General features: G+C 40.4%; 1 protein-coding gene across 1 annotated transcript; it reads left to right on the forward strand.

Moving 5' to 3' along the window:
* The first annotated feature begins 1,289 nt into the window (after positions 1–1,289).
* On the forward strand, positions 1,290–2,238 carry LOC147901107 (uncharacterized). The gene has a single exon (XM_087376177.1). It carries the CDS (start codon positions 1,383–1,385, stop codon positions 2,112–2,114), a length of 732 nt encoding a protein of 243 aa, XP_087232303.1. The 5' UTR covers positions 1,290–1,382; the 3' UTR covers positions 2,115–2,238.
* The last annotated feature ends 21,026 nt before the right edge of the window (positions 2,239–23,264 follow it).

Genomic DNA, 23,264 nt, shown 5'->3' on the forward strand with positions numbered 1-23,264 from the left:
AATTCTTGTCCTCTATTTGCTCTTATTATTTTAGTTATTGCCCTTGCCAAACCCTTTTAGGTGTATTTGACTTCTTTTTGCCACATAGTTTTTGTCCTTGGCGGGGTTACAATGGGTGCAGAGATATAGACCATTTGAAATGAGCTGAGGGGCAAGAGCCTTGGTGCTGTCGAAAAGACACAGAGATATAGACCATTTGAAATGGGCTGAGGGGCAAGAGCCTTGGTGCTGTCGAAAAGACACATGCCAATGCGAGATTCAAACAGGGGGAGGATGCGCTGAAAGATAATGGAGGTGAGGAGGCAGGGTTGGCATCTTGAACGTGTAATAGCTAGAAGGGATAAAGCTGGTTGGAGGGATGCGATCAATAATCAAGGGGACCGCAGAAAACGAGGAGCGGGGGGGGGGGTAAAGGTTAGAGACGGCCAAAGTGATGGGTGGCGGCGGCCATCAAGGCAGGGTCGGTGGTAGGGAGGGCAAAGGCGCCACGTAGGCAGGTCCGAGTCGGCGCGGGGGATTTGGCGGCGGCCGGGAAATGAGAGAGGGAGTGGGCGGTTTTAGGGCGGTTCTAGGGCGGTTTCAGAAAACCGGCAAGAAACGGCGGTGAGATGCCGTTCTAGTTCTCGCAACAACAAAATTTCGGTTACGCCAACCGCCTACAGTGCTTAAATTTGCTGCGCAGATTGAGCTTCATTAGACTTTTGGGCTTCATATGAGTCCCAAGAATTTCACCAGCGCAGCATTCATGAAGCTCAAGCATATCTCCAAGACTTCAACATATAATGTACATACATATACTTAATAGTTAGAATTTATCTACTATATTACTAATATGTATACCAAATAATGTGAGTCTCCCTACTCTAGAATCTCGAGGGCCTGGCATTAGTCTCGGATTCTATGCAATTGTCATCTTCAGCTTAAAATGGGATTTGTCCGGAGTGTCATCTTCATTTTGAAGCTTAAATTTTTTTCAAAGACTTCACGGAATTTTTTATGAAGCCTAGAGGTGTGCAGCAAATTTAAGCACTGACCGCCTACGTGTCAGTTGGGTGGAGGCCAAGTCACGGGAGCCGGCGTTCAGAAAACCGTTCGCGGAAGGGCCGGGGGGGGGGGGGGGGCCACTTTCTTGGGGGAAGGGGGACGCCGACGTGGACGGATGATTAATTAATTAACCAGGGGTTAAGGGAAAGACCGTTTGTGCGATATACTCCAGACCATTCTCGTGCGCTTATATTTATTTATATATACTTTTGTACATCGTCTTCTTCTTCTTCTTTCATCTTCCCCCTCACGCAATTCTTTTACGAGCCTTTTCTTTCTTCATCTTCTTCCTTTTCTGCTCATCTTCTGTTCATCTTCTTCTTCCTGCATTGCTCGCCATGGCTGCTTCCCCCGAGCTCCCCCTCCCCCTTCCCCATAAACGTTCCCTCTCCTCCCCTCTCCCCCCCCCTAAACGACCTCACCCCTCCTCCTCCCCCCCCCCTTCCCCTTCCTCCTCCCAGTTAAGCTGCTTGTCCGTCTCTGGCTCTCCCCCCATCGATGACCTCCACCTCCGCTCCTCCTCCTCTTCTTCTCACCTCGCTTTTCTCTCCCCCCTCACTCCCTCCCTCCCTGCTGATACCGCCGATTCTACCAATGGCAGTTGCTTGGCCTCGCACGACGATGATTCCTCCTCCAAAGAGTCCACCTCTTCCACTGCTGACGGAATCGACCAGTCTTTCTCCCTGCGGCGTACCTTCTCGCAAGCTGCGGAGAGCTGTAGTGGGGAGGACGCGCAAGTGGATATCAATTCGTTTCTGGAGAACTGGAACGAAGATGGCAGCGGCCTTGCTTTCTGTCCCGCAGAGGTCTTCCAAAGTAATATGCATCCTGGTGTGACAGATTGTTCCGACGCGGTGTCTACCCCCGACGCATGTGGAGTTGCAGACCCCGCAATCACAGACGGGGACTGGTTCTTGAATGATTTGGAAGGCGATGGACAAACTTTCTGGAACGATGCGCTCGACCAGGAGTGGATGACAGCAGCTATAGCTAATCTCGACAGAATCAGCGACACATTCGACACGGATGCTTCCATGCTTCAGTTGTTAGAAGCTGGCCAGGAGTTCTAAATCTAGCATTTGCAATCCTTGAGCCATTTTGTACTCCGGGCCTCCAATCTGATGTACAGGAACTTTTTTCCATATGTAATAGCGATCTTGAAAACTTCAAGCCATCGTAAGGCGCAAGACTAAATGCAAGTTTGCGAGGTGTGCTGGTTTTTAGCTGTATCTTGAATGTTTGTGGTCGTTTCTTGGTGTCGGTGTGATAGAAGAAGAGCCGTCCGTCGCTGAAGCTCTTTATGTTTGTTTTTAAGGTTGTAGCACGTTATTTCTGCTTTTTATGTGAAGGAGGACGTCTATACGGGATGGTCTCATGTGCGCTATCTCAAAACTCGCCATGTCTCATCGTACTGTTCTGACGGTTAATCGATAGAATGCGGTCGTTCTGTAATTTTCGCATGCGAGAGTGCTCAGGGGAGGCGGTTCCCGTACGGTGTTGAAGGGAATTTGTGTCTTCTTTCGTGCTCCGGTATGTGCGTCCCATGTCTTCACGCAAGGGGCGACGTCGTTCGCAGATTTGGGACCGGTCTTCACGACGTTCATTCATAGATTATTTCGAACGGCGCATGACATGCACGCATTCGAATTGGAGGCCTAAAGCTTTTTCCGAATGGCCAGCGAAGAGAGAGGGACGTAAAGGCGAGGAGGGGGGGTTTTGGTTTTTACGGTCATGTCACTGGTAGTGGAAGGCCTTTGGTTATGATTGCGAGGCGTTGTGGTGCGCAGTATCATGGAAAGAGGGACAGAGACGGGAGATAGAACACGGGGGTGAGAGAGGGGGAGGGGGCGTGATTTGGAAGCGTGCAGCGAGGTTTGAAAAGGTTATCATATTCCATATGATTTCTGGTAGGTCATGGAATATGATTAATACTAAGCGAGAGTTTTGTTTGCTGGCAATTGTCGGGAGAGTTTTGTTTCCTCGCAGTTAATATTATGAGAGTTTCCATTTCCTTGCAATTGTCATGAACCAGACAGACGGATCGCCAAGAGAGACAGAGAGTTGGATGCTAAGCCTTCCGCTGGTGTGAGTTTTGGTTGTGCGCATCGTGAAGAGGAGACAGACACTTGAAAGGATTGTGAATGAAGCGAATACCACAAAGCCAGGCCATGTCCATTCGTTGGCTGTTTTCTCTGGCTCTTGTACATCTGCGATGCGAATAAATCCATTGCTACGGCTTCGAATCAATCGACAAGTGAAAGGCGACCACCTGAAACGATGTGCAGATCGGAGCAGGCGTTTTTCGCTGCGTGTGTAGATGTAATAAAAGCTGGCAATGCGTTCTTGCTGTGTGTGGGAGATGTGAAAAAGCTGTGCAAAATGGAAGGGGAAATTTTCGAGGTTCAAATGTATTCAATCTTTCGAGTTTCTCCTGACCGCGTGAGAGAGATGTGAAAAAGCTATGAATGTGCAAAATGTAAGCGAAATTTTTCGAGTTTTGATTTGATTGTGTGTGCATGAAGATGTGAGCGTTTCACTTTGTGATCGAATTTGGATATTTTTTGGTTGAATTGAATGCAACAACAGGGGAGCGTGATGGGGCAAGTGGCAGCATTTCGATAAGCTGTGCTGCTGTTTATCTCTGCATGTGGCCACGTCACCCCTCGCTGACGTGGTAGGACCCTTTCCCTCGTCTCTCTTTTTTTTTTTTGGGGGCAGTGTCACAGGGCACGATTGCCTTTGGCAAGTTGGAACTTGGCACATTCCCCTTGCCCACGTGGCAGCCTTTGCGCCCTTGCATACGTAGTTGGATCTCTTGGAATCTTCAACTCAGTTATTGGGAGTTTGTTGTCTCTTTGCAGTTTCCTCTTATTCTTATATATCTCTCTACCTCAGCAAGTTTATTTAGTCTCAACTTATTTAAAAAGAAAGTTAACCCTTCGCCCTTTGTCTAGCCCACCCCAATTCACGTTAACATGACATGAGTTTATATTGCCTTACATAGGAAAGCTCATTAAGCCCAGCTAATTGCATTAATTTAATATATTAGTAGGTGAGACTTTTGTCTCCTTTCATTCTCTTAGAGGAGGGCACTCACTTGAAAATTTAGGTTAATAGTCTCAAAACACCATAAACCCACTTCAAATTTTACATTGTAGCAATGTATCATAAGATCATCTTTCTATTGAATTATTACTCTAGGAGAGGGGCACCTACTTAGAATTTTACATGTACATCATAAGATCATCTTTCTATTGAATTTTTTCTCTTGGAGAGGGGCACCTACTTAGAATATTACATGGTAGCAATATTAAAACAATCAACTATTTCTTTAAGAAGGGCCCTGCCTAAAATTTCACATGGTAGCAATAGTAAAATCAAAATACCAACTCTATCCCATTTATTAGAAAAGTAGAAAAAACTATTCAAAAGAGAAGATCAGCCTTCATGAGAAGGGCTCCACCGCTAATCCAAAAGGTGTTTTACAGCTTTGAGGGCAAAATTTCTTCTTCCAAAAAATTGAGGGGTTCTCTTGAATTCAATCATGAACTTTTCCACTGACAATAAAAATTGTCTTTTTTTGGCCCCATAAAAGAGAATTGTATCCCATTTATGAACTAAATATCAATTATCCATTTTGAGTTAACTCTAATACACTATATGGTGATCCTTTCTTTCTTCATTAAAACAAACCTTTGGACCCTTGCATTGTCTTTTATCAAGCAAATACCTTGAAATGAGTATGTAGAAAATTGTCCTCATAAATTTGGTAGGGCATTAATATTAGGCTACTACAACACATGTTTAATTCTTGGTTGGCCCTCACCATTTATAATCTCAAAGTCCTTGTCGTGCAAGTTTTATTCCACTTAAAATTTGGGTAGTGTATTGCATCTGGGCTTTAAATATGCTTGAACTAATGAGATCTAGATTTCAATTGTTTGGAGAACTAGACCACCTACTTTTGCTTTTTGAAAGTCCCTAATATCTTAAATTAATGATCATCACATCCATTTTATCCACTTTTGTCAATTATTAATTTAAGGAAGGTACATGCCATCCTTCTCAAAATGCCAACCCTTTTCTTGAAGTCAAAGGCTCTCCCCATCCTATCTATCTACCACTTTCTTTCCTTTCATACTTTGTTGGCATAGCTTCCCATGCTTTAACTCTCATGTGGTGGGCACAATCTTTTAATTACCTCAAAGCTTTCCAAGTGTGAAGTATTTCTAGCATTGGAGTAGACTCTTTGGGACATACTCATTTAGAGCTCCTCTAAAATCATTACGCATCCTATCCACCAATTTGTTTCCTTTCACACCTCATTAGCATAGCTTCCCATGGCATAATTGTCATGTGGTGCGCACATTGTCCTACTAAATTTTATCCTTATGTAGATCCTCAGATATTTTGTTCCTTATAAATTCTTTACAATAAATTTTATAAAATAGTACCACTTAGTTTCACATGCATATGCATTTAATGAAGTGGAATGGTCCCAGCTTGCGAGAGAGAGAGAGAGAGAGAGAGAGAGAGAGAGAGAGAGAGAGTTTTACTTCAGGGCATATTGCTAACAAGCCAATTAAACTCATGCTGAAGTCGATCCAAGGATCAAACATACATACACAAGAGTAAGCCTACACATGCCATTGACTTTCAAAGATAAAATTTCTTCTTTATTAAAAAAGAGACCCTATTTATGTATAAATAAGAAGAGAGCGCATGGTCAATACACATACCTAATGTAAGCCATTGTTTGCATTTCATATCTACTCCAAGTAAATTGGTTTGGATTTTATATATGAAAATTCATGTGGGTTGCTTGATAAGACGAACCTAACTTACACCAAAACCATTAAGCTATTTCATATACAAAAGCAAGGTCAACGGATCCCTGGCAAAAATCTATTTGATCCATTGTAGATACACCTTCCATCCATAGTAGATTCACTTGTAAGTTATAATTCTTATAATGAAATGCAACTGTCCAAGGGATATATGCAATGCTCGACAATCTTTGAAAACCGTTTCTAAAAAATGCTATAGGTTTTGACTTGTGCTCATCTATGATATTCAAAAATCTTAATTATTGCATGAAAACCTTCCCATCTTTCTCGAGGTCTTTTTGGGATCTATAAATTTCCCTGAAGTTCACTTAAGGTAAACTTGAACAACGTGCTATCATATGTAACTTGTGAACACACACTCATGCACATCCATGCTTGCATTCTCTCTCTCTCTCTCTCTCTCTCTCTCTCTCTTCTCTCTTCTATAGGCTTTTAGTTGTGTCAGATACTATAATTCATTTCACCCACACATGCATGTAGCTTTGGGCCCCCCCAAAGGAAATATACCTATACCTTCTATGTCTAAATGATGTTTTTGCCTCATGGCTTTGAGTTCTTGAATTTGTTGAAGACTTTTGACTTTGATATTATAAAGTAAATATTGTTCTCATCAATGAATTTTATATAACAAAGTGATCCATTCACGCTTTTGGTTTGTGCCATAACCCAAAACATTAGAGTGTACCGAGTTGAGTACCTTTTCCTCTAGTTGTGCTTTTACCAAAGTTTTCTTTAGCTTTCTTTCCCAAACAATATGATTCAGAAACGTTTCCAGAAACTTGACTCTTAGAATTCTTGCAATATTTTGATGTCTAGTTTGTGTTAAACTTATGGAGTTGGCATGTCCATGCCTTTCAAGTCATGATCCTAAAGGTTGCATTAGTTGATTACCTACTAACATTGCATTCATTAGTGGATTTCGGACTCAAAAGGGCCCTCTTGGGTTAGGCCGTTAAGATTTGTGATTAGCAAACCAACCAATGGGAAGTCGTGGGCATTAAAAGAATGAGGAATCCAAACTAGCCTCTCATTGGTGGAGAGGCCTCCTTTGGTCCCTTCTAGGCTCTCACTTACCTTCCTCTTACCCCCACCACTACCTGGGGCATTTACTCCCCCCTTGACTTTTGCCCAGTCCCCCCTACCCTCCTCTCTCTCTAAGTGGGCCTCAAATTCACGAATTTATGTTTGGAAAAGCATCCCCACAGCCCCAAACACCCCAGAGAAGTACCCCGAATAACTGACAACCTTTCTCTCAGCCTCTTCCTCCTCTGAACCTCCTCTCAGCCTTCTCCTCTCAAATTCTTCCTCATCCCAACCTCTTTCTCTTTGCTTGTTTCCATTCTTTCTCCAATGATGAAGCACTCCCGTTCCCCTAGACCGAAGCTATCTATTCAATCTTGTCGCATTTTAACGGATGACATTAATGTTTGTATTGCTCAAGAGTTTAGGCTAATATCCTAGGGCACAATGGAACCACCTACAATAGGTCCATTCAAGGTTTCAAGAAAGGATAGAGCAAGAAAGAGAAGCATTTGAACGGTCGCATTGTTGGGTTTTTAAATAATAAAAAAAGGACTCACGGTGACAGTTCATCACGTGTACATGGCTCGAGATATGAACATGGATTCTACAAATTGAACTTGATTTCCTTCAAATGGTACCTCTCTTTTACATTCTTACTTTTGCATTATGGCACTTCATTTGTGAAGTTCTAGTGTGCATGTATATGTGCGTTGAGAGAGGATGTGTTGTGGAAAGAGAGAGAGAGAGAGGGGGGGGAGTGAGGTATGTAAGGGAGAGAGTAGAGAGTTGGAGGGGGTCCATGCACTCGCGCGCATGCTCGTGTGTGTGTGTGTGTGTGTGTGTGTGTGAGAGAGAGAGAGAGAGAGAGAGAGAGAGAGAGAGAGAGAGGGAGAGAGAGAGAGAATTTGATTGGATCATTGACATATTTCTTATCATTGCTTGGTTCCTATGTAGACATATTTCCTTCTATCAAAATTGAAGCCCAAACCTTGAACAGTCTCACAAGAACATTTCAAGTTTTCCATTCAAACATCGGGGAGTTACTATTCTCATGGTGGAGTCCTGCCTCCTTAAAAAATTATAGTATCTTTTTCTATAATGCATGGTACCAAGTATCTCGAAAATAGGTGCATATGGAAGCCTCCGTCCTATTTTTGTACCTAACTTTGATAGTCCAAAATGTCCTGCTCTACACACACACACACACACACACACATGAAAGCCTACGTATACTCTATCTTGTATAGATTTTTTTTGTCATAAAGGAAAAACCCACCAATAGAATGACCCTAGGATTTGGAGCTTCTTGTGCTATGAGTATTATAGAAGTGTGAAGCAAGTCACCTACATAAAAGTTTTGGATTCTAGATTTAAAATTAGGCCAAATCATACCTTAGGCTAGAGGTATATGGTAGCAAAGAATATGATGAGAAAAAAATGAATGGCAAATCAAGAATTCAAGAATGATTGCATAAATCTCAACACATAGTAAAATAGGAAGGTTGATACTAAAGGGATGTTGAGAGAGTGATTTTATCCAAGAACATTATAATATCACATGGAAGATTGTTGAGAAGGAATCGCTTAATTAAGACGGAACAAAACTTGACTTGTTCGAATGCAAAGGTGGTAGCAAGATTCTATGTAAGGGTATTAGCAAAATAACAAAATTAGGAACTTGCGACGAGGTGACATACTCATCTACTACAAGGTAATAGAGCCATCTACTACAAGTAAATCTTTTTGATGCCAGAGTTAAGGGTAGTACTAGTACGAAAGATATAGCTCCAAAGTTAAGGGAATAGCTCAAAAGATATAGCTCATGATAGTGCAAACTTGAGCAAAACAAAGGGAAAAAAGAGGGAAATTTATTAGCAATCTAATTTGGAAGAGATGAAGTAGATCATCAGTTTAGCAAGGACTTAGTAAATGGGTAGTGAAGAACTAGATCCATCATGAACATTGATGATATCTTCCAATGACTATTTGTTTTCTCTCCCTAGTTGACCTCCCCTTGCTCACATCTCTCCCATAGTTTATTTCTTCTCCCCATATCCTCATAGTTTCAATGTAATAAGGTCATGAACTCCTCAATTATTCCCTATGGAGTCTGCAATCTCTCTCTCTCTCTCTCTCTCTCTCTCTCTCTCTCTCTCTCTCTCTCTCTCTCTCTCTCTCTTCACTAGGCTTTTAGTTGTGTCAAATACTATGGTTCATTTCACTCACACGTACATGTAGTTTGCCGATGCTTTGGGCCCCATAAAGGAAAATATACCTATACCATATTCCCTAATGGAAGCTATTACCTATTACCATATGGCCTAATGGAAGCTATTACTCATGGTAGGATGATGGACTTGTCATGCCTGATACCCCCATTAAAGATTGCATGTTAGTAAATAAGATTGACCAATGATGAATGAAGTGTAGATTGCATACATTGCCAATAGGCTTAGATTGAATTTAGAGAAGAAAAGTACTTCTTTCAATGCCTAACCTTAAGTGTTCTCTCTCTATCATCCTTCATGTATTCTCCAATAGGCCTTCCATCACACAATGGTGCATTTGAAGAAGGACTGATCATTACTTCCTCTGAGTGGAAATATCGTTCCTCCGATCTAAACAAAGGTATTTTTGGTGTTTCTTAAAAGCACTCTTTGCTTGCATAGTGCTGCAATGTGATGTTTGCATTCAAGAGGACTCTTTCATTAATGAAATGTTCTCCAACATCAAGAGCATCAATATGCTTTATCTTTCAATGATATACGAGATTCTTTGCTAGTATTTGTTTGTTCTTTCTTTCTACAACTCAATTTTATTGTGGTGCATTAGGAAAAGTACTCTGTCACTTGGTTCCATGACCCGTGCAAAATTTTATATATTATTTAGACATATTTTGGCCTCCTATGTTTGAATGATGTTTTTGCCTCATGGCTTTGAATTCTTTGAATTCGTTTAAGACTTTTGACTTTGATATTAGAAAGTAAATATTGTAGTTATCAATGAATGTTATATAACAAAGTGATCCATCCACACTTTTGGCATAGCCTAGTACATTAGAGTGTATCAAGTTGAGTACCTTTTGCTCTAGCTTAAGTTCCCAAACAATATGATTTGAAAACCTTTCCAAGAACTTGAGTCTTAGAATTCTGGCCATACTTTGATGGTTAGTTTGTGTTAAATTTATGAAGTAGGCATGATCCTAAAGGTTGCATTAGTTGATTACCTACTAACATTGCATTCATTAGGGGAATTTCTGACTTAAAAAGGGCCTCTTGGGTTAGGTCTTTAAGATTTGTGATTAGCAAATCAGCCAATTGGAAGACTTGGGCATTGAAAGAATGAGGATTCCATAGTGGCCCCTCATTGGTGGAGACACCTCCTTTGGTCCCTTCTAGGCTCTCCCTCCCTCTTTCCCCCTTGACTTTTGGCCCCATGACTTGGCCCCCTTGACTTTTGGCCGGTCCCCCCTACCCTCCTCCCTCTCTAGGTGGGCCTCAAAATTCACGGATTTGTTTCCCTTTAGAAATAGTTAACATGTTTGGAAAACTGTCCCCACCCCTCCCAACACCTCCCAGGAGTTATCCAAAACTATCCCCACTACTCACAACCTTTCTCTAAGCCTCTTAGCCTTCTCCTCTCAAACTCTTCCCCGTCCCAACCTCTTTCTCTTTGCTTAATTCCATTCATTTTACAATGGTGAAGAAAAGCCTTCCCCTAGACAAAAGCTATCTATTCAATCTTGTTTGTGTCACATTTTAAAGGATGATAGTGATGTTTTGATTTCTCAAGAGTTTAGGCTAATGTCCTAGGTCACAATGCAACCACCTGCAATAGGTCCATTCAAGGTTTCAAAAAAGGATAGAGCAAGAAAGAGAAGCATTGGAAGGGTCTCGTTGTTGTGTTTTTAAATATTAAAAAAGGACTCATGGTGAAGGTTTAGCACGTGTACATGGCTCTCATGATTTTTAGTATCTCATCATGTGACTTTGAAATTGGTTCTTAGATTTACTAGAAATAAGATAATATATTTTCTTGCCCAATATTTTATTACCAAATTGTATCAAACATCAGCATTGACCTTTAAAAGCATTTCAAGGAGTCCAACATCAACTATATGAAGGCCCTAGGGCTAAAGATAGCCTCTATTGTTCTCATCTCCTAAACACAACTTGCTCGACCCCAACCCATACCAGCTTCCACAGGCCTCGAATGGCCACACCCCAGTGAGGCGTACCATAACTTCATGGCTTGTACTCATCATTAAAGTAGAGAGGAGGCATTATTATGAGATTTTTGATTGCGAGATAGATGTGATGGTAAAATTCTAGAAGCACATGGATCTATTCAAATTTTATACCACTCTCCCTTCTTATTCTTTTACCATCCTCTTGGACCCACATCTAGCTCCAAGGCACAATCCTAACTCTATGAATTTGCCACTATCCATCAAATGACAACACTAACCAGTGGTGGCATATTGTTAACCAATCAGTCAACACACACACACACACACACACAAATACACATGTGCACATGCACACACACACACACACACACACACACTACATCATTACACCTTCAATCACCTTGTAGAATGAAATACTAACTGCACCTAAGTACTCACATCTGTGGTGTTGGGTGTACTTCTTGGTTATGGTAGGGAACTACTTCCTTGATGGAGGATTGATATACTGATGGCATCTAGCTCTTCAATGTTGGTTTATAGAGCGACACTATTTCCGTGAATGGAAGATTGATGTATTGTGGGGTATAAAGCTGCAAGATGATGTCCTACCAAGGATATTGAGATATTTTATGTTTCTAGATTTTTATGTGGTTTGGATTTGTGTGCTTTTATTAGATGACCAATAATTATCTCTAATGTCTTTCAATTTTTGATACTCGACTTAGCAACTTTGGGAACGATTGCCTTATATATGCTGGTCTATGATGAATTTTATGTTTCCCTTGTAACTTGCAGAATCGTATGTGATATTGAGTTCACAAAAAATTACATTACTCTAAAGGTCATTAGTTCTCGTCTCAGTAACAAAATCTTGATTCCACTTTCCCCTTATAAATGAAATTTCCTTTTGACTTGATTATATATAGATTCATGCTATGAGATAGTACTCAAAGAAAGGGTTAATTGCATATATGCTAATGGTTGGAATTATGCTAACCAATATTTTATCTCCTAAAGCATCTGATGTTGGCATTAATAAGCATATGTAAAGATAAGGTTGGCACTAATAGGTAAGGCATGTGATGGTGGAATAAGTTGGCAGTGGAATTGAATGATGCCTTCCTTTTGGCCACTGTGCATGGCGTGGATTTCGGGATTTTTGTGGCAATCTCCTTCTTCACCATTGTGATTGGGCTGGTTTGTGTTCTCCTCTACTCCACTTGTCCCCTTGTTGCTTGGAACATTTGTTGTATTGCTCGCCTTTCTTCACTATGCCCTCGACCTTGTGGATATAGCTCATTATGGCAGCTTCCCAGGTTAGTGCTTGTTCGTTTGGCATTTTATTTCCCAATTCACTTACACAAGCAATGGTTCTTGATGAGCAGGTTGCGTGGTTGTATGGATCTGCTATGTTAATCTTTTCTTTTTAGTAACACCTCCTTTATACTCTATACTTTGCACTTGAGCTACTCAGCCCTTCATTGCTTTGCTCCTCTACTTGCATTTGCATATGTGCACACCATGGGGTCGCATGGTTGCTCTGAGAGTTCGGCATGCAACAACATATGGTGCCTTTTGGTTTTTTGACTTTCATTTGAGCTAACTACAATGTCTGTTTTGTTTTGATTAACAGTTTGCATGGGTGATTTTACATAAGCATGTCACTTAGAACTGGTATTTGTTTAAATTTTTCCATGACTTCATGTTCTATAGTGCCTTGCTCATTAGCTCCCAGCATACTTTCCCTTTTGCTATTCTGACTTATTTCGATCACTATGGTGTAGCTCAAGATCATGTGCTATCTCAATTGTAGTTTTTGGTTGTGCTTCGCTGTGGACTCTATGGCATGGGGAGTGCGTTGCACTGCTTAAGTCTAACTCATGCTTTATTTTCCTGGGTCGCTTTGTTTGCATGTCTATTAGTGCATTGGATCATTGCTACATTTATGAGAAAGTATTGTGGTATTCAAATAAAGAAGTTTTGTTTACCTTTATATAGAGCTACATTTATTTAAGGCTTCATTATACCGCACCCCCCTCTTTGGCTTAACACTTCTTTAAATAAATAAAACAAGTCATTTATCAAATGTGTCCTTTAAAAAACTCCAAAACATATGGAATTTTCCAAAGAGGTTTGGATTAACATCAATGTACAATTTTTTTTGGCAATCCAATGCTTTTCTGAACAAATTCTGGTTCCTAAACACTTTAATGTTTGTGGGAAGCATGCGAAGATTTCCATGAATGCCGCCTTTTACTCATTTGGGCTAATTCTTCTTGCAAAGATTTACCCTTGCATTGGAGGACCCAATAATACCATGATAGAACCACTCAAACATTTCATGAAGAGTGTTACTTCCATCAAACCCACCTCCATGCCATGTACTTTTAGAGTAAGCACCTCGAGCTCTATAATGCAACTCCTCCATCCCCTAGGCATTCAAAACATACAACAAACCTTATTGCAGGGTACGGCCTAGCAAAGATAGTAGTTGACCTTGGCACAAATCCTATCAAACTCCCATACCACCAAAACTCCTATCAACATCCAGCAAACCATCAATTGGGAAACACCACAACCAAACTATCAAAAGCCAGCAATCATATGAATGGCACACTAAGCCAAGATGAGGATCAATCAAAAGCAGCCAAGCAAACTGCCAGACAACATAACCAAGGCCAATCAACTAGTGGACCAAACGTGCATGTCAAACAACCGACATCAAACTAACCAAATAAGCACCACCACAATTACAAAGAACTAGCAATGGACGTGAAACCAACAAATACACTAACCACAAGGCACAAAGAGGTGCAAAACACCACTCCTACCATCAAGTATCGGATCCTTCATAACCCTACTATCACCCATATGGTGAGAATAAGCAAATTGGAAGACTAACTAATTCAAGGACAACGATCCCAATCGACATAGAAGCATACAATAGCATAAACAAAGAATGATGAAAGAGGAGAGAGGAGGAGTACGAGGAGATAGAAATAGATTCTTCCACTGAGGAAGATATAGATGATGACCAAGAAGAACAAGGGTAGCAATCAGGTCCTCATAGTCAATCAGAGGAAAGAGGAGGATCAGAGATAAGAGAAGAAGGACCCTCGGCATGGGCCGGAGAATAAGATATATTTTGGAAAAATGCCGAGCAAATGCCTTACATAGGGCCACATGCCCTTTTTTTTTGGAAATTTTTAAGGGAAATGAACAATCAATAACTTCAAACTTTAGGAATTTTGGAAATTATTGGGCAATGTTCATAGTGAAATTTCATAGGGCCAGACGACCATTCTTTTAAGAACTTTTGATTGAATTTTTCCTAAAAAATTTTAAAAAGAGAATTATCTATTTAAGCATTAGGTTAGCGCGTCGATTTTTGTTTCTCTTTGGATTTACCACCAATTCTCCCACTCATTAACAACACCTACACCAATTATAGGAAACACAACTCTTTAATCCTACCCTCTACCTCTCATTGCTAGGAGTTACAACGCTTAGGTTATTGACACATTAGGTTAGTGCATCAACCTTGTTTTTTATTTAGCTTTACCACCAATTCTCCCACCCCTACACCACCACTAAGAGATATAAGTCTTTGATCTACCCTCTACCACTACTACAAGATACAACTGACTTTCATCCAAAGTTACCAAATCCATTACAAATTATTGACACATTTCTTTTAAAAACCCTTAAATTAGTAATCCACATAAAATTTGATTACAATGAATGTAGATCATATAAATACAATTTGACCATAGTCAAATATGTTTTGTTGGACCACTCTAGGCTAGATTCTGCATTCACATTGAGATTTTGATCTATGTCTCTTTCTTGCTCTACTGCAAGTAGAACTAGCAATTCTTATATGAATGGACGTGTGTTTTCCATCGCTAAAATAATTGCACAATATGAATGGAGGTGTAAGGGTGTCTTCCATGTCTAAAATAATTGCACACTATGCTATTTCTAAGGATACAAAATTGGTTCCTACATAACCCATTTGAATATTTGACTCCCCCTCCTTTGATATTTCCCTATAATGTTTTGGACTTAGGGCTTTACATATTCTATGCAACCTATATCTAAAACTAGCATCATTGTTGTGACCTAGGACTTAAAGCTTTACATATTCTATGCGACCTATGTTTAAACAAGCATCTGACCTATGTTTAAACAAGCATCATTGTTGTGACTATTGGGGTCTATGTCTAAAAGGATCATGTAGGGTCTAATTTTTATATTGTTGTAATCTATCAGATTAGGGTTGGCCCTCCCTTCAAAAGGTGACATGTATAAAGGGTCAAGTGGTTGACTTTTGTCTTCATTGTTGTATGCACAAGTTTGGAATACAAGCTCCCTCTTCTCTTTTAAGAGTGTCTTTGGGTGTTCTCTTGTTTCCCTTGTAGTGCCTTTGTGTTTGCTACTCCATCCCCCTTCATTCTTCCCTTCCCCTCTCCCTCTCCCTCTATTCTCCCATCTCCCCTTCTCCCTCTCTTCTCTGTTCTTCCCCTTCCCTCTTTCTCTCGTGGAAACACATTGCAACAATTTGAGAATTGCTTGAGTGACACTTGCGGATGGCTCGTGCTTTTCATTTCTCTCACAAGGAGTAGCTTGAAGTGGAGGATCCATTGGCATTCCTTCAAGATCCCCGCGACACGTGAGTGACCATTGAGACTACACATTATTGGTAGCATTGCCAGGGAGTTCAAGGTATGCTTTCGCATTGCACTTGCCTTCTCTCATCATCTACCCATCGCTCATTGGAGCTTTGTTAGTGGAGTTGTAGGAGTGGAATGAGTGAAGAAGTGTGAGTTTTGGAAGGAAAAAGAAGAAGCTGTCATTTTCTGTTAGGAAGCATTTTGGATCATTTGAAGCTTGCTTTTCATGTTTTTTAGTGTTTTGAGTTGGCAAGAAGATATTTTGGAAGATTGCTAAGGAGTGAATGGTGTCAAAACTCACCAAAACAGCTAAGAATGATAAATCATGCTGAAAATTGAAGTAGTTTTGAGTGTTGATAGTGATCTCTTCAAGAAATCTTTTATTTTGCATTCAGAAGTTGTTTTTTTTCGTTTTTTACATTGAGTAGGTAGACTAGGTAGTTTAACATCCCCCTATCACAAAAATACTTGAACAAAAACTTCAAAATCATAAAAAATCATTAAACACCAGTCGGCAAAATTGTGAGTTTCTATCCCCACGACCCATCGCACCTCCTTAGGTCACTATCCCCATGACTTGTTCGCTTAGCCCTATCCCCATGACCTGACACATGTCAGTACCTAACTCGCCGCCTTAATTAATTACTATCAGTCACAGCTATCCTATCAGTCAAACAAGCGTTGACTCAGCACCTTAGCTCTATCCCGTCGACTTGCTATCCTACCGATCGTTGCCTTAGGATAACATGAGGGAGAAGCCCCAATAACTTCCTTTGATATGTCCCAAATAGCACAAGCTTCAACCTCAGAAGCAACTAAGGATGCAAGCATGATGCCCAAGGTGCTAAACATGGAAGAGTTGGCCACAGATCCATTAAACAAGTTGAGACCCATGTATCAACAAAGGCTGCATCTACCATTGCCTGCACTACCCAATCCATCCAATCATGCACAACTGGCAATACAAGGAGCCACTTCATCCAATCAAGGGCAATCTAGGGCTCAAAATATTCCATTACCCCCGTGAGTAGTACTGGGATCTCAACCACCACCACCACGAGTTACTCCCTTGAATCGAGTATCATTGGAAGATCTACCTAGTGATTGGGGTGACGCCAAACCTACCTTTGGTGGAAATGAGTATACCCAATATGGTGACAATGCAAATCGGTCCAACATTATAAGTCACTACATTATACAAGATGACCAATATAGTCCCGTCTACCAAACGACACCAATTTCTCAAACAATGGGAGACAGGAATCACCTCACCAAGACACAACCCATTCAATTCCCTATGTTTCAAGGTCCCCCCACTGATCCAATGAGCGTCCCCTCAAGAGAGCAACAAATCAGCCGGTAACATGTGCACCAGCGTCTAATACTTGCTCAATGAGAAGGCCATCTAAGACCACAAGCCTTAACTTGTTAAGTGTTGAAAGAGGCCAAATGTTAGCAGTATCCTTGAATGTAGTCAAGGTTGCAAGCTAAAGCCCTTAATAAAGAGCTTTGCAAACAAGCCAAAAGGGATAAAGTTAGCACGTCACAGCCTAGGGAGGCAATTGAATCACAGCACGAGTAAGCCCCAAGGGTGCAATGAAGATTGGGAAGGGACACAATAAGGTCATCATCAAAGATGGATGAAGATACAGCCTCCCTAGCAACATCCTCTTCATTTTGTGGTGCTTTCTCAAACAATAGCAACAAGAAACAATTGCATGAGGTAAATGAGGCAATGATAAGGACTTCAATCCATGGCCAAGCCACAATACCTAAGGGTCACAGTGAATACCCCAACCCATGGGTGGGGAAAAAATGTCTCCACCGAGGCACAGAAATTGGCAAGTGCCAAGAGGAATGTGAGCAGAGGCTCAAGGCAAGCAAGAGTGCTGATACAATTCATCCAAGACATGAAATAACCACTTAAGCCTCAAAAGCCTTTCAAATACTTGAAAGAGTAGATGAATAAGGTGTGTCATGCCCTTCAACAGAGAGAGCCACCCTACTACAATGGATGTTTGAAGAAGACCCCACCTTGCAACAATTGAAGGGGGATGGCAATATGTCCTTATATGGCTTAGAAGAGTCAAAATCAATAGGAAGGTAACCTATAACTAGCCCTCAAGACATCACATGATTAGCCTCATTCTTGTCTACTGAGATCATGAGGACCATCATGACACTATTATGGGGTAATCCTACTCTATGGAGAGACCTCTCAGATTGGATGAATGGGCAAATAGTGACACCCCAATCCACTAATCCTGAGAATGTTGAATCTCCCAATCAAGCTCAAGACCTTCCAAGGGTGACAGTCAACAAACTAGGCCAATACTTTAAGAGTGATCACACGAATGCAATGTTACCCATATCCTTCTCAAAAATCTATGGCAATCTTAGATGGAGGAGCAGGTGTTAGCATCATCATGAAACAATGTTGGGAAAAGTGGGGAAGTCCTGACTGAGAGAGTACTTCCTTGTTGGCTTCTCAAACTATGCTTTCAAATCAAACAATGATGGAGGCATGGCTCATCCCATAGAACTACTCAAGGACATTAAAATCAAAACCTTTGGTCTCACATATCGAGTGTGCCTTGTTGTAATTGATTTCCAAAACAACCCTGGGTATGAGGCTATACTAGGGAGACATTTCTTGCGTATGGCAAGATTGATCCATGATTGGCGCTCCAACAATATTTATCTAAGGAAAGATTAGCTAGTCATGAGGGTTGATCTCCAAACATGGAAGGCTCATAATATGTCCAAAAATGTATTTTCAGTTGAATCAGATACCACCAATAGGTCTATGCCGGTAAAGATGGCTAAAAAATATGAGAAAGAGGACAATGAGAAGTCTTGATGAACCTTGGTGTGCTCCTTTACCAAAACTAGAAGATTCACTTAATTGGATGCATACACTAGTGGCAATAGATCTACAACTACCGAGGACACTCAAACGATGCACCTTGATGATGAATAACTTAACTTCATTACACTTTTTTACACCATAAGAGTGGTACTACCTTATCAAATTGAACTAGGAATTGACAATGCCATTGATCCTAATGAGATAGATATGACTCCATCTCAACTTTGGGTAGAGCTGACATCAGCAAGTGCAACATGCCAAATATAAGCCATGGCAGATTGGCGAGCAAGCCACAACCTCATCTCTTAAGAGACATTAAAGCATCTTGGCTAGGTACACCTTGAATTGTGTGATTCTGAAATTCAATCCAAAGAGGGTACTTCTGTTAAGGTTATTGGTTCTTTAATGTTGAATGCTTCCTTGAACAATTACGTTGCGCCTTGCAAGTTTTTTGTAACTCCTATAGGTATCTTAATGGAAGTCGCCATTCTTGGTAAAAGCTGGATGCAAGACACTTACAAAGGGTTTTTAATAATGACTTAACCCATCAAGATGTGCTTATCTCACTACCAAACGGCCCAAAATTCAAGCATCAACATCCACTTCCACTTCTCAACCTTGGCAAGCACCTCACCAACAAAGAAAATGAAGAAGAAAAGCAATCAAGCAAGTGTGGGTCCAAAAGGATCTACTACAAGCCCAAGGGTACTTTGAAGGTGAATTATATAATTGGTTTCCAGCAAAACCTAGACATCAAAGGCCACCCCATTATGTAAACAACAAACCTTGACATCAAAGGACCAAATGATGCCATCCAAAAAGGAAGATACAATACCATTGGGTTCCCACAAGACTAATAGAGGCCCAGGAATATTACCTTGGAAACACTTATATTTGGGTACCCAAGGTACTTAGTGCAACAAGAACAACTCCATCATCTTCCAATAGCAATGACAATGTGCTCAATAAAGAGCAAAAGAAGGAATGGAGGCCCAAGCCTCTAAAATCTTCATTCTCAACAAATGAGAGGCAAACAACAACTTTGGGCCTATCGATTATGAAAAATCAAGGCAACTATTGGAGAGTAGAACCACAAGAACCTACCTTGGAAAAGGTAGAAACACAAGAACTTGCTCACAAGGACAAGGGAAAAGCACCACTACAAGAGGATCACTCATCCTCTACCTCCTGTCAGGTAGTTACACAAAAACCTATCTCAAAGAAAGAGACAGTAACACAAGAACCTACTCGACCACCAGCATACCAAAATGCCTTTGAATTCATTGCATCATCTTCAAGGCAAATGACAGTCACACAAGGACTTGTCCCTAAAAAAGAGACAATAACACAAGAACTTGCCATGAAAAGAAGGGAATCTCCTTTGGGAGCTACACAAGAACCTCCCTTAGTACAAGAACCTTCCAATAAGAATGATGAATTATTTTCACTGACAACTTTCTCAGAAGCAACTGTGGTCAACAAAAACAAAAGATCTCCGAGACACTACGGTCCTATTCACATTTACTCCAGAGGACATACATCACTTTATTACGGTGAGATAATGGAAATTGAATAGGCTAGAGGATGTAATTAACAAAGGCACTAGAAAGATGGGATTAGGAAGGACTACTACAAGCTCAAAGATCTTATGATGGCAATGTGGATCCCTAAGCCTCATCAACATGGCATCCCACATTCTTGTGCTTGTATCATGGTGGCCAGCTTCACCCCTCTACAGCCATAAAAATAAGAGGAGAGATCTGAAAGGTTTGAGTCTACAACACCAACAATGAAACATTAACCAATAGTAGCTACAAAAGAACCTACTCCTAAAAAGGGAGTAGTAACACAAGAACCTATTGCAAGCTCCACAAAGAACAAGACAATTCTAGTCAAGGCCTTCATTAGTTTTCCCATAAAGAAATACAAACCCACTCCTTCAGTATGACACTCAGTCCACTCCATAGCAGTAGACCCACAAGAACCTACTCATAAAAATGGAGTAGATCCAGAAGAACCTGCTGTGACAAAAGATACTGGAGCCCTTCATAATAGGTTGTTACCATGGAAGCAACTCCTCACTGGCAAAGCTTTGGGGCTAGTCAAAGACACATTAACCCCCGATATCCCAAGCACTCCTCCACATACAAAACAACAAGTGATCCTACACCAACAGCTCTACAGGATGAGTTGATTGCAGGGTGACTAAAAAAAAGGGGTCTGGATGAGTTTCTTATGATCCTCAAAGATTTGTTTTCACTTTCATTTACTAACCCCACCCTTCATTAGCTAGCTGTAACTCTCCCTCCTCTTTTTATTTGTCCTTATTATTATTCTTTTTTATGCTTAACCCTAGTACCCACTTAACAATTTCAACCAAGTGATTGACTTTGGTCTTCATTGTTGTATGCACAAGTTTGGACTACACGCTCCCTCTTCTCTTCCAAGAGTGTCTTTGGGTATTCTCTTGTTTCCCTTGTAGTGCCTTTGTGTTTGCCACTCCATCCCCCTTCATTCTTCCCTTCCCCTCTCCCTCTCCCTCTATTCTCCCCTTCTCTCTCTCTTCTCCCTTCTCTTCCTCTTCGTTCTCCTTCTTGCCTCCTCTTCTCACGCCATTTTTTCATGTTTCAATTTTTTTTTGTTTTCATATTCTTATTGTAGTCTCTCTTAAAACTATTTTTCCTTTCTGAGCTTGTATTCCCTATGCTTGTTCTCCCTCGCTATGCCTCTAGATTTTGCATTTTCCTTTTCCTTTTCCTTTGGCTTTCTCCTCTCGAGTTTAGTTCATCTACAATTGGTTCTTAAATTTACTAGAAATAAGATAATCTATTTTATTATTCAATATTTTATTACCAAATTGTATTAAGCATCAGCTTTGGCTTTTAAGAGTGTTTCAAGGTGTCCAATGTCGGCTATATAAAGGCCCTAGGGCTAAAGATAGCCTCTATTACACTCATGTCCTAAACACAACCTGTTCAACCCCAACCCATACCAACTTCCGTCCTTGAATTAGTTGGTCTTTCAAACTACTTATTCTCACCATATGGGTGATGGTAGGCTTATGAAGGACTGGATACTTGAAGGTAAAATGGAATTTTTATTCAAGGAAATGTTATGAGATAGTATTGTGGTATTAAGTTAATGAAGATTTGGTTACCTTTGTATAGAGCTACATTTATTTAAAGCTTCATTATACCCCATCCCCTCCCCCCCTTTTGCTCAAAACTTTTTTATAATAATAGACCCATGTTGAACCTTTTGATACTCATAGCCTCCTATTGCTTAAAACAATAATTATGATGAATGTGGGTGATTGTAAAAAAAGTGCATGGTCCACAAGTAATAACGAATTTAACACTTCTTTAAATAAATAAAACAAGTCAATTTATCAAATGTGTCCTTAAAAAAGCTACTCCAAAAATTATGGAATTTTCTAAGGAGGATTGGATTAACATCAATGTACACTTTTTTTGGCAATCCAATGCTTTTCTAAATAAATTATGGTTGCTAACCACTTTTATGTTTCTGGGAAGTGTGCAAAGATTTCCATGAATGCCTCCTTTTACTTGTTTGGGCTAATTATTTTTGCAAAGCTTTATCCTTTGCATTGGAGGACCCAATAATAACATGATAGAACCACTCAAACATGTCATGAAGAGCGTTACTTCCATCAAACCCACCTCCATGCCATGTACTTTTGAAGTAAGCATCTCAAGCTCTATAATGCAATTCCTCCATCCCTTGGCCATTTTAAACATACAACAAACCATAGCCTTGAAGCAATCATGGACCATGAGCATAAAGAATGTGCTACATCCATAGGAAAGGTACATGGGGTAAACACCAAAGAAATAAATTCAATTGCAATTAAAATTTTAAAAAAGTAAAGACCAAACATACCATGTAATAAGTAATGTGTGATTCACCCCATCCATCCACCATGGCTTCAATTAGCTCTTTCACAATGACTTTATATAGTTGCACATCCTCATCGTCTATGGAAGTCTTTCTCAAAATATTTATCATGTTTTCCAATTCTTTCCAAACACGTACTTTTAAAGCTCTCACATGAGGGTGAGCTTCTAAATTAGAATAATTCCAATGGATATTTAATCAAATTTTGCTAGGATTGGAGAAAAACATTTGTGCCTTTCAGCCCCCATGGACACTTTATTAGGAATATTTCCTGATTTTCCTTAGATGAGTGTGTCTTTTGATAGCCTTACAGACCCTACATATAGAGCTTGAGAGAAGAGCTTCGACCCTTGCAATACATGATGCCGCCCTCTCTTCCAATTTCGTGTTTCATACATATACAATGTGCAAGTAAAACAACCTATCAATGAGCCACATCTTGGCATGTAACACACAAAAATGCACCATTTGTAATGGGATGTTTAAAATTGGATCCCATTTTTTAACAATTTCATCTCTATTTGGTGTAGCATGGTCATAGCTCATTACTCGTTGCTCCAATTCATCCTTTTGTTAGCATCATCATCTATGATATCACTTTACCATTCCAAAACTCTTTGAATAGCTGTACATTCCCTCCATGTAGAGCTCGAGAGAAGAGCTTTGACTTGCAATTGCTCTCTCTTTTAATTTTATTCTTCATA

Source organism: Dipteris shenzhenensis, chromosome 6 (genome assembly GCF_047967505.1).
Source record: "Dipteris shenzhenensis isolate YYH24624 ecotype China chromosome 6, Dip_SZ_1.0, whole genome shotgun sequence".
Taxonomy (NCBI): domain Eukaryota; kingdom Viridiplantae; phylum Streptophyta; class Polypodiopsida; order Gleicheniales; family Dipteridaceae; genus Dipteris; species Dipteris shenzhenensis.